At 43.6% G+C, this 12,979-nt stretch overlaps 1 protein-coding gene across 2 annotated transcripts; it reads right to left on the minus strand.

Moving 5' to 3' along the window:
* Positions 1-1,362: 1,362 nt before the first annotated feature.
* Positions 1,363-12,495, minus strand: LOC137880754 (contactin-4-like). Of its 2 annotated transcripts, none has more exons than XM_068722276.1 (10): positions 12,136-12,495; positions 11,115-11,273; positions 10,816-10,965; positions 9,271-9,341; positions 8,644-8,878; positions 8,039-8,148; positions 6,705-6,891; positions 5,817-5,923; positions 5,546-5,711; positions 1,363-5,008 (listed from the first exon to the last, which is right to left on the minus strand). In XM_068722276.1, exons 1-10 carry the CDS (start codon positions 12,359-12,361, stop codon positions 4,917-4,919), a joined length of 1,503 nt encoding a protein of 500 aa, XP_068578377.1. In that variant the 5' UTR covers positions 12,362-12,495; the 3' UTR covers positions 1,363-4,916. The 2 variants fall into 2 exon arrangements, with proteins under 2 accessions (XP_068578377.1, XP_068578376.1); XM_068722275.1 differs by having other exon boundaries at positions 5,817-5,929.
* Positions 12,496-12,979: the final 484 nt, after the last annotated feature.

Raw genomic sequence — 12,979 nt, forward strand, 5'->3', positions numbered from 1 at the left:
GTTTTGACCTGTAGTAACACCTAAATGTTTGTTCATTTTCAAAACAAGTTATTTTTATATATCGAATTGTGCTCAAGAATTCACATGAATAAAAGAAAAACATCCAATTAAAATAATATAATAATTTCATGATTTCAATGACTGAATGACATTTGAATATCCCCACGCCGATAAAGACGAATCATCAAGAAGCGACAAACGTGTTTTGCCACTGTTAGCTAAGCTAACGTTCCCTCGGAGGCAATACAAGACATTTTTATGTGTAGGGTTATCACACCACTGCTGTGTCGCTGGAACTGAAAAAGCAGTTTAAGCACATTTTGTGGAGCTATGTTTTATATCGACTCCCCTCATTGTCTTATTTCACCATGAGCTGTTGGAATACATTTGTGGAAGGGGAGGGAAGCTACACAATGCAGCATCTTATAAAGAAAACAAACATTGGTCATAAATGAAAACAAAACAAAAACTAAACAATGTTCAATAAATTATATTTTTCCATTAAGTGGTATGAGTTAGTTTTTTCCCCCTGAGCTTTAAGAGCTTGTTTTAAGACTGTATACTGCATACTGCTTTTGTCAGTAGTGTGAAGTAGGCTGTTTGTAATACAGCCTACGTCCTCGTTTATCCTTAAGAAACCCCTTAATCCTTGTTACATTTAATACGATTTGTAAGCAACTTTAGTCTCCAGTTGGTCTCAGCCTCAATACCCTTCGGACCGGATCTGGTTTCCAGCTTCTCTGGCTCAATCCTGGGGACTTGACTTGGATTTTACTTCACATCAGATTATGTCTGGATGACAATTCAGAATTACCATTAATCCATTAGCAATGAAATGGTGTTATCGTTTTTAAATGTACTGATTTCATCGTTTGACAAATTTGTGTTTCCAAACAGTATGTGCCCTGTTGCCTGCAAGTACAGCAAACTGCAGCTTCACCATTTTCCCGGAGATCCAGACACTAAGCAGCATCCCAGCCTCGTCTCTTTCTCAGGGCGTCAAAGTGGATGGGTCAAACGAACACAGGACATTCACCCAGGCGACCAGCGTTTGTGGTAACTTTGACTCATTGCAAGTTAATTTACAAATATGCACTAGTGAGAACAAAAACTAGATCAAATCTAGATTTTGACACAGGGCTCAGGTACAAATCAAGAGTTTAGGATCAGCTAATAATGTGTACCTGCATTAACTGATATTGAAATGTTGGGTGGAAATTCTGTGCCACATCTGCAGTTAATAAGTACAAACGTAAAGTACAACCGATCTTGCGACTTGGAAGGTCCCCTGGGATTTGGATCTAGTAGAAAGCAGTTGGTGGGTCCATGAGTTAGGCAGACACAAGCGAACAGTCCAATGGCTGGAATAAACATTTTTATTAAGTTATAGTTTTAGAAAAAAATCCAACACAAAGTCACAAACAATGATTAACATGCACAATTTTAGTATACAAGACAAAACAGTTACTTTTCAATATGAAAATGCCACTCTACATGTCAGTATCTCACAGAGATCATTGATTAATACACCAGTATTAAGGTCGGAGAACACACTATATAAAAAGCAGTAAGGTTTATCTTTGATGGCCATGTTTAAAAAATATATGCAAGCTATTTACACCACACCAGGTACACTCCTTTTCTAGCAACAACAACCACGGAAACCAACCTAACATAATAGACCTTGTGGATATAAATAGATATGTTGCTGCTCTGTGATCATTGCACTTCAACCATTTCAGCTGATGGCTCTGATCACTGCCTTCACTTCCATTAGATTGTACTTCGTTGTATTTACTGAAGCACAAGGCCAGAAACAATAGTTTTGTTTTCTTATGCAATTATGAGCAGAGGTAAGAAACATTAGGCTAAATTACAACTATGTAAAAATTAAGAAAGCTTTGAGAAACTGCCACACATTAATTAATAACCTATGAGTCTGCCACCTTGCGATGAGGTTACCTTATTTGACTAATAACGAAAACATTAACGCCACTCGGTATTTGCACACGCAAGCTGCTTGGAGGCCCGGTCACACCAGAAATTGGCACAGCGATTTTCAACCGCGCGTCTTCGTGAAACAGGCGTCGTCAGAGGCTTGGTGACATCATGAATTATCGCAAGGGCTCGTTACTCGTGTAGCTAGCGAGCTAATGGCTAAACCATAGACAGCAGGAACATGCTAATGCTAGTCAGTCTTTTTTGTTCTTTGTTCTATATCGTTAAAAAGACAAACTCCCCCAAGCTAGCTAGCTAGCTAGCTTGTTCAGTGTTGCTCATTAGCTCGGTATATAACAGGACAGAAGGTTTTCACAGTTTATTCCACATGTTTGTACTATCAAAAACTGTCTCATAACTTGTCTAAAAACTGGTAAGCTATATTAGCTTCCTCCATTGTGGATTATCCGGTTTGTCAAGACGCTTTGCTAATGGTTACGGCACAAAGAGATTTATACAGATTTACTTCGCCCCGTTGACATGAACTGATTACGCCACGGGGTTTTAGGCTACTGTTTGAAATGCTGGTGTGACTGGGCTTTTATGCTGTTGGGAAGAAAGATAGAGAATTACTTAGATGTGTGACTCAAACGAATCAACCAGCCAATCACTTTCAGGTCACTGCTGTCCAATGCAAAAATCACAATCTACCACTACACTACAAAATACTTGTAAAAATCTGTGAAACAAATTGCGCAAATACAGTGAGATTTCTAGTAAAAAGCGAACCAAAAACACAACAGAGTAAGAATGCCTTTTGAAGTTGTCCACTAGGGAGTATAGTAGTTCTCAAACATCATTGACCGTACTGTAACACAACAGAACGAGTGCAATAAGAACGCAGCCATGAGTCAATCAAGCAGCTGAATTGTGACAGCTGTAATAATGGGACAAGAAAATCAATACCTCATTGACTGTTCTGCAGCGGTCTAATCAAAGAGCACAGAGCTTTATGAAACTGGCGAAGGAGCAGATAGGACAGCCTGATTATGTCGGCCGCTTGGACGTTTTTTTACGAGGCCTCTGGGGACTGCACACCTGTTCAGACGGCTAAGTGAGGACATCCAGTCACCTTGCATCAATTCCTTGTGCTTTCATTCGACTTTGGGGAAGCAGGGGGGCGGTGGGGTAATAGAGAGTGCAAAATACAGACGACGACGACAGCCTCCGAGCTAATGACCGTACACAGCCCCATGTTCGGCAAAGGCACAGTATGTGTAGCAGTTCAGTTGACTGTATCCTTCCGTGTCCACGAGATGAACATCGCCAGGACCCCGGTAATCACGCCTTTTCTCGGGTCGGCTTTTGACGGACTCGTCCACGTGATTTAAAAAAAAAAAAAAAAAAAAAAAAAGGGCGTGAAAAGTAGCTCCCCCTCAGCAGAGCAGCGGCGCTCTTTTGTTACTGTTCAGTCTGGTGTGTGTGTCCAATGGGCGGTGATAGGGTGGGGGTAAAATGACAGCCGTGCCTTTTCGCTCCATTTCCAGTCAGGGCACTCTCACCGCAGTATTGGCATCAATTATTCTGATGCCTTAATAGCCCATAAATTATGCTTCGGATGGAGTCATACATTTATTAAAACCACAAGCCATAAATACTGGGACCGAAATTTCCGCCGTATATCTCAATCCATTGCGGCTTTCCTAAAGCTTCCAACCCTTTTAGTCTAAGGTAAACCCGGTGCTTGTTCCAATGAAAATTTAATCAACATACCATCTCCAATAACGGGCTCCCTCTACATTCTGAGTTTCCTGTCCTTCCTGACGAACTTCTCCGGAGAGAGAAAAGCAAACAACGCCGTCTTCTGCAACATGAATCTTTCCCCCTAAGCTATTTGAAAAGGAAAAGAAAAGAGAAATAAGTGAGCTCTAGTGAAGGCACTGTTATGTTGTAGTGTATTGTGCACTGAGCCAGCTGGACATCTGGGGTGTGTACATGTTACATGTTTCTGTTGAGATGATATATATACGTATCTAGAACAGGAGGTTGTCTAAATGTGGAGGAACAGCGCACGCGGGATCTGACACCACACACGCCTATATCTTCTGCAATCCCAGCTTTTTAAGCCAGACTGAGTACGCAGAGTGTGATGGCCATTTATTATTTAGAGGAGCAAGAGATGGCAAAATGCCAAGCTCTTTCAGAGTATTGTAGAGAGGGCCTTAAGCTCAGGAGACTGTGGCTCTCCAACAGACCTAGCATTATTTCAGTATGCGGAGATAAGTGGGTTCGAGGCACGGTTGATCAATTTGCGATGCATCTTTTGTATATCTGTCAAAGCCTGGTAAGATTTTTTTTTTTTTTAAGCATGCAATTGGTGTTTCTTTTGGCAAAAGCTGCGAAAAATGTGATTAGGACATCGGTTGATATTCTGTCAATGGAACTGGTTTAGTTTAAACTTCATGTTTGAGACGCTAAAATATCAGTGAATGTAGGTAAACGCCTGTTGAGAGGCCGATCTGGAGAAGATGAATTGTTGTTAGAATTAAAGAAACCATAAAGCAAGCAGCCTGTCACCTACTTTGGTATGGACTGTATGTGTAGAATGTTTTTTTTAAGGCATTAGTATCTCCAAAAGATACTAAGAAGATAAGTCATTAAGACATCATAACTTCTAAAAAAAAAAAAAAAGTAACCTAGAGCACGGTGGCACTTATGACGCTGGAAGAAATACTGAAAGGTATCATGCATGCAAAAAAAAAAAAAATCGTCACGTCTCTCTATCTGATGGCCCTTTTGAAAAAAAAAAAAAAAAAAAAATGGCGTGGTCCCTTTAAAGAGTTTCGGCTGATTCCGGTCCTTTCCAGTCTCTCCCAATCGTGGCCACTGAAAGCCCGGGCCTCGTGCCAGTCCAGTGGACCGGCTGACTGAAGGGACGGAGGCGGAGGGCGGGCGCTCTTGTAGGCTCCGATTAGACATCACCAGGCGGAGCAGAGCAGGGCGCCGATGAGGACCGCAGAGAGGCACAACGGACTGAGGCGGATCGCTCCCGAGCCCCGCGCTCCCATGCCTGCGGAACCAAAAAAAAAAAAGCAGCAGAGCAGCTCGTGAAGAACCAGAAATACCCCTCAGATCAAAAGAACAAAAACATGCACTCTGCAGCGCTATCCCCTCCATTTCTGACAAGTCATCATAAATCAAAAGCCAACTGTTCTCTCCCATATCTACATTAACACTGGCTTCCAACAGGAGAGGCTGTTTAAGAATCCTGGGAAGATAAAGTTCGGATCATATCATAGAGGAGAACGGCAAAAACTGGGCCGCCTCACAATTTTTTGCAAAGCAGCGGGACGGGAACTGCTTTATATGCTGCGGCGCTGTGCAGCCAGTCAACAAGGAATAATAACCCAATGGCAGAGATGGATGACACCGCGCACGCATTTCTAAAAAGGTCGCTTTTCTTGCACTCGAAAATAAGTCTATTACACACGGATGGAAAGGGACGCGGTGAAGCCGAATTAAATGTCCCATCTGAATTATTGAACCTTCCATTTTTATCAGTGGTCAGAAAGAGGCCGACGGGCAGAACAGACGAGAGTAAACTCACTTAATTTATGGATGTGGATGGGTTCGCTGCCCACACCTTCGCCGCCCTCGCTCACGGCCTTGATCTGGATGAGATAGTTGTCGTTGGCGGAGAGGCTGAGCTCGACGGTGGTTTTGTTGGTCGCGATGGCATTGACGTCGTTGTAGCGGTGTCTCTTCAGCAGCACCTGAGAGGGAGGGGAAGGTCGACGCGGGAGAAATGAGCTCAGGCCAGAACCGTCGACCCTGATTCTGAAGATAAATCAGAGCTTTGCAGTGAGCCGGGAACCTACCAAATATCCAGTGACCCTCGATTCTGTCTCCATAGCTACTACCGCATCCCAGTGCATCGTGAGTGTGGAGCCAATCATGGTCCATTGTATGTTGAGCGGAGCCCGATCTGGAGCTGGAAAAGAATATGGTAAATATCTATTCCAGGATATGCTGCGCAACTATTGGCTGTGGGTTTCTTTTTTTTCTTCCTTTCTCAATCAATGCATGCGTGTAGAACCATTCACATAGTCCTGCTTCATAAAGCACAGTGGGCTCCAACAAGATTTAAACGGTACAAAAACCCTCAATTATAAATCGTGGCTGCAGCAGAGCTCCTCCGCTAATTAAGACTTAAGTGAATTCTACGGAGGCCCTGAAAGCCCAACACAGATGCATATACACAAAAGCAAAGCAAACTGACAACACAGAAAACAGAAGAAAAAAAAAAATCATTATCTGGTTGCGTATTTCTGTATTCTGTAATTCTCACTTGCCAACTTTTTTCTCAGTGCTGCACATGTTTTATCCGACTTTTTGCATATGAGTTTGTCGGGCTTACTATTTACTATTCTGGTGTCATGAAACACAAGAATGCGATGGTTATTTCTTCACTCGTTGCAGAATATCTAAGGGCTTAAATCCCTACATGTTCAGCAGTTTGTGTAGACATTTTGAAAAGTTAAATTGCCACCGTAGCGCCACTCAACCCACTGATTACATTTTTCTTTCTTTTTTTCATCCCAAGGTAAATGGAAAGTTCCCTTGTCACATTGAATTTTACGAGCACAACCGACAAAGCCGGAGAAACTCTACGCCTGTCATGTCGAGGACAGTGAGACGTCACCCGAGAGAGGTCTTTCACGGGACACGAACGGAGCGCCATGGGGGGGGTGGGGGGGGGGACTCACGTGGTTTCTTTGTGGTGGCGTTGATGGCCGCCGACTGTGGCCCGGGGCCAGCCGTATTGAATGCGGCCACACAGAGGTAGTAGACCGTGTTGGCTCTCAGCCCAGTGATGTTCGCCAGCGTGTACTTCCCAGATATGCGCACTTTGCCGACAGTGTCAGGCTTGGTGTCGTCTTCCCAGTACACAACCTATTGGGTGCAAAAAGCAAACAAAAGAAAGTCACAATCATGGGCACAAACGGCCAGATTCTAGTGGTGCATTTCACCGCATTACTGAAATTTATATTCCGTCATGAAATCTGAAATGCTGTGTGGATTACATTGAGGGAGTTTGATCACGTGATGACTGACTCAAGAAGGAAAATTCATGATAATTGCCTGTTTTGTCCATAAAAACCGCCTCAGCTTTTTTTACTTTTGTCTTAGAAAGCTGGATATTAAAAGTAAAGAGGTTATGGATAAATGAATGCCTAAATATTTAAATAGCTTTTCAGTATCAAAAGGCCGTTTTCTTCTGCAAAGCAGTATATGCTCTGTTGAAGAAGCTTTCCTCCAGGCTATTTGTCTCCAATTAAGGGTGCAGCTGAAGCGATATTTGATAAAGCCAATTGGACTAATTGATTACTTGCTTTGGGTCATCTGCAATATTCATGCGCCTGGCATTAAGTGACAACAAGAGTTAAGTTCATAAATAATTAAATTGAAATGTGACGTCCGGCCTCAGGCATACTCCCGCTATTGCGTAGAATTATTGTATTTCAAATGTATTATCAATGTAAAGTTGCAAGCGGCAAGGATTCGGTTTACGGTAATGTAATCTTTTGAGCAGGAACAACGGCGATTGCATTAAACTGAAACGGGATTTGCACTCCTAACAACGTCTAATTAAAAGGCAGAGCGCCGCGGATGTGCCGTCGGTGGCCTATTGAGATTCAGCAGCTTAAATCCACTTCAGGACGGCGTTTGGAGAAATGAGCTTTGTTCCGAAAGGACAATGTGGCCACCACCATGGCAACTAGAGAGCTCTGTGCTAAGGTGCCAGAGGTGATAGATATTGAAAGAAACCAAACAAACAGCAAAGCCCTCTTTGCCTTCTTGAAAGGACGAGGGTTTTTTTTTTTTTATTGGTTGGTGCACCGCAGTGTTGGGGTCGTTTCATGATACCATTACACTAAAAACAAGATCCTTAAATGAGAAGATACTGTAGAACATTACTAGTTAAGAAACTAATTCTAAGAACAATAAAAGGATGGTTATGATCGGATAAACAGGCCACATGGGCTCAATTATCTTGTTATTTGAGGGGGGGGGATTTTGCGGGTGATTCAAATCGTACCTCGTATCCAAGCACTCTTTCCAAGATGTCAGGAAGAGCTTCCCAGATCACTTCAATTTGTACTGCAGACACACTTTGAGTCCAAACCCTCTTTGGAGCCACGCTGGGGACTGAAAATAGAGCACTGGTGAGGATCCCACTGAGTCATCCAACGCTATCACACACACACACACCCACACACACACACACACACACACACAAACACACACTAATAGCAATAAGAAAGGCACCAAATAGACCTGTAGTTTCGCTGAAAAGCTATTTCCCCCACTCTCTTTTAATGGGATCTGTGACTGACATAAGGGAAGACTATCTGCCCAGCAAATTCAATTAAGAGAATACCTCCCTGACAGCGCGGTGTGGTAAGTGTCTGCTAGGATTTCCTGTAATCTACCAGCATGATAACTAATATCAAGTTGACATTCCCAGCTTGAGAGGGGCAGGAAATAACAGCTCAGGGGTAGAAAAAAAAAAGAAAAAAAAAGAAAAAAAAAAAAAAAGCTCATTTCATCATTGCCATTCAAGGTCACAGTTGTGAGCAGAGAGATTAGAGCTTATTTAAGCATCACTCTCTCCGCTGCCGGGCCTGTGGAGTCCGCGCTTACCCTCCTCCGCCGAGTACACGGTGGCGATGGAGCTGAAGGGCCCCTCCCCTCGGTTGTTGTACGCCCCCACTTTCACGTCAAAGGGCGAGAAGGGCGGGATGGTGTCGTTGCGGAAGACGTAGGGCGCCACGCCGGGCGTGGAGATAACCGCCCGCGTCCACGTGACCGTGCCCACGGGCCGGAAGGCGATGATGTAGCCGAAGCCCTCCCCGTTCTGCAGTTCCTCGGGAACGGGCTGGGAGCGAAACACAAAACTATAGTGATATTAAAACGCATACAGACGAGGAAACGGACAGGCCCGTCTCTGCGCTGCACCTCCGATAAAGGGCTCCTGCGATTAGACGCGGCACCTTGCTTTGCCGTTGCCGCCCTAGAACACTCCGAAAATCACGCTCTGCCTTATCTCGCCCTCCTGCTTGGCTATGCGATTGTGGCTAAAATGCAAAAGAACCCATCCGGAGCGGAGGGCTCTCTCCGTCCCTGCTTTTAGAGGGAGAGAGGGCACATGGGGCCTGAGGTGCCTCGCTCTAATGTGGGCCATAAAATTGCCTCGTTTCAATTCTGCGCAATTAAGCAGAAGCCTTACTCGTCGACGGATAGAACACTAAAATGTGAAAGATGACTTACCTCCCATGTTATCACTAATTCAGACTTTGTACCGCCTCCACCTCCGACATCAGTGGGAGCTGTATCGGGAACTGAGAGGTAAAGCCCAGAGGGGAGCAATTAGCACACAGTTTACAAAGCTCAACGACAAACCCAAACTCTACTTGTAGCCTTTATGACAAGGCGGCCTGCTGCAGATGCCGTCTTCTATTTTACAGCCCGCAAAAATCCCTCACTGTGCAAACACAAACATTTTCAGAGAATAGTGAATTACCCATATTTCCCAAACGTCGACGTGCTTAAACAGCAAGCCAAGATCCGTAGCTTTGCGAATGACACTCAGCTCCAACCCACTTCACTCCTGTTCCCACTCAAACGCTGTTTGTGCGATGGCAAAGCTGATGATGTAGGTGGAGGAGCACTCGCGAACGTCCTTTTAGTATCGTATAGCAAGTGGAGCATCGCATTTAATGTGTCATATCAGCAAATGTGTTGACGCAGCACTTCTACGTATCTGGTGCTCATGCATTGTTGCGTTAGGGTTGAATGTTGGGGACTGGAGATCATGATACTTCCTCGTGAATTCTGCTCCAAAATCCGGAGAAATATACCTGAATATTATTATTATTATTATTAAGAGTCGTTCCTACAACGGCATATTAGGCCTTCCAAATAAATGAATTATGGAGCCGTGGGAAGAGGGGTGTTATTCGGAGAAAAAGTTGACAAAATCAAACATGGGTATTCTCTTAGATTAAAGGGATCATTGGGACATTTTCAGGGAAGAAATACATAAGAAAAAAACAGATTATTCTCTGAGAAAACACTCACATTTTTCTATAAAAAAAACCTTGCAAAAATGGTGTGATTTTTTTTTTTTTTGTCCAAGAACCAATTTGCAATTTTGGATATCAACCTCATCACACCTCAGATGCCACCGTTAAACACTGCCATGATATAATCCGCCGAGTGCAAAATATGACTGTATTAATATTTATTTATGTTCAGAAAAGAACAGAGAAAGAAAACTAAGAACACTACTTTACTACTTACAAAATGAAGTCGGCGGCTGGTGGTACCGTGGTTTCACAACCTCAGTGTTTTCTAGCAAACTCATGATATTAATCTCTCAAAGTTCTTTCTCCGAATATCACAATAATTCACTGCGGTAGAATAAGTGCAGTCCATTCTCAAATGTGACACCAAGTAAGTGGAATTTATTACGGCTTGACGTGTCAATTACCGATAATGTCTTTAATACAAACCAGGGTTTTTGGAAACCTCTTCAACTTCATTAATTATTGAAATCTCCTGACAAAGCAATGCAAGGATTGGTCGGTATCTAACTTCGTTTACACCAGACTAGTAAACCGTTACGCTGTTATTTTCAGCACTTGACAGTGTTTTTTCCACCTCAAAGACAGTGTTAAAGCATCGTTGCCCTGCTTCCATGAAAACTAACAATTATAAACGCAAAAACATCCGAAAAGTTCCCTGGTAAGTAATTACTTTTAAATCGCTGCAAATCTGTGTAAAAAAAAGAAAAGTGTGTTTAGTTTGACGTACTGGCGTCCTCTGTCCTGGTCTTGGCTGAGGACGGACTGGGCTCTCCCAGGCCTACGATATTGCGGGCCACCACCCTGAACTCGTACTCCACCCAGGCGTTCAGACCCACCACTGTCGCTGTCAGCGTGTTACCGTTGACCACCTCCGGCACTGTGAATCGGAAACGTGTTCTTTAGAAAAATCTGGTCGTCGCACAACTGGACTCAAATTGAATGATGAATAAATAAAAACCCAGAGAACAATTCCAGATAAATACTGCAAAAGGGACAGGAGGGGTGGGGGGAGGTGTTCCACTGTACCTGTCTCAACAGCCTGCCAGCCCACAGTAAAGGGCGTGCGGCCCTGGATGATGTAGCCGGTGATGGGGCTGCCGTTGTCCCTTCCGGGAGTCCAGGAAAGCTGGGCCGTGCTGTCTGTGATCTCCTCCACTGCTACTTTGTCCGGAGGACCTGGCGGACCTGAATCAATCAGACAATGAGGTCCCAAGAAGCCTCGCTACGTATCAATGGCGACCGCGCTCCCTTCAATTAAGGGCAATTAAGGGACTCTTCGGTCACTGCGTGTTTTTGTTGCGCGGGGCTACGAAGTGATCGGCGAACGGGATGGGATCGTTCTCGAGGAAAAAAAAGGAAAGAAAGGGGAGCAGACGCTAGAAAGGAGGATGAAAGAAGAGTCGACACGGAGAGAGAGAGAGAGGGAAGAGCGAGCGTCCCGTGACTGTCGGGCGCTCCGGCGTTACCGTGTCGCTGTTGTTTGCTCAACTGCTCAATTATTTAAATGCTTTCCATGATATTTTGCCCATGTGTAAATGAGCCAATTATAGTAATTTTCCGTGATAAACATTGCCTTCTCAAAGCACCTGGGACCGCTATTACAGTTTGTTAAGGGCATGAATACCAATGTAAATCACTGGAGATGAGCCCGCACAGTGAGCCAGACACAAAGCTGGTCACACATGCCAGTACGAGTGTGTTTGCCTTTTAAAAAAAAAAAAAAAAGTATTTCAGCAACACATATATAATGTAAACAGAAGCTGACATAACTCTGACTGGGGCAGCACCGTGTATATATATATATATATATATATATATATATATATATATATATATATATATATATATATATATATATATACATATATATTTACAGGAAGCTTCAAGGATTTTTTTCGCATCCATCTCTGTCAAACATCTTTCTCTTTGAATATTTGCGCAGATGCTTCAACGCCACATTATTTCACAGCAGAGAGGTGCCAGGGTGTTCGCGCACTGGCATATGAAAACAAGCTCTCGAAAAAAAAAATCCTTTTGGCTCTCTTACCTTTGACAACCAAGATGGCAGAGGTGGACAGGCTCTCCACATCAGTGTCAATAACGCAGACGTATTTCCCCCCGTGGTTCAGCTGGATGTTACGAATCATCAGATCCCCTGATATACTCTGGAAGGGGTGAGGAAGGGGGATATGATCGTTGGAAAACATGAGGCTAAGTAAGAGATGCAGCGTTATTTCATCACTCAGCTTTTGGCTCCAGGATGTTTGAAACATTTATAATGCTTTGCACAATCACATCGTCTGCAGGCCACAGATTTCTGCATCTCTTCAAACACCAACAACAGACATGGCAGATGTAGTCTGCACAAATAATGCTTTTGGCCGTCCTTCAGGCGCTACCCGACCAACCAAGCCCCTGCCAACCCCCCTGCCAACCCCACCCCCCAACCCCCCAACCCCCTACAAACAGCTACCAGCTATACACAGGACACACAAACAAACATAGTCGAGTTAATTGGCAAGGCAATCCTAATTATTCTGTAATTACATAAGCTCAAGCAAGATATGAGTATAACTCCCAGTGTAAAGAGCAAATATTATTTTACATAAGCTGGATGCATGTGGGGGGCCGAGAGGGAACACGGCAAAACACAAATATTGTCATCTTTCTCATCTGTGTTCGACATATATATTATTAGTGGCTGCATGAAAGACATTTTTTTTTTTCAAAGGGTGGTGTTTTCTATGCTTTTCTTATCTCATTAAAGAGCAAAATCCAGCGACGTCTTTGTCCGTCTCTCGATTCTTAACGTCTTCCTTACACTGTTTACACTCATTTGTACAGTGTTTAGTTTCCTTTTAAAAAAAAAACAAAAAAAAAAAAAACGGCTG

The sequence above is a fragment of the Cebidichthys violaceus genome, unplaced genomic scaffold (assembly GCF_023349555.1).
Source record: "Cebidichthys violaceus isolate CVI_PGR_0920_01 unplaced genomic scaffold, fCebVio1.0.p SCAF_29, whole genome shotgun sequence".
NCBI lineage: Eukaryota > Metazoa > Chordata > Actinopteri > Perciformes > Stichaeidae > Cebidichthys > Cebidichthys violaceus.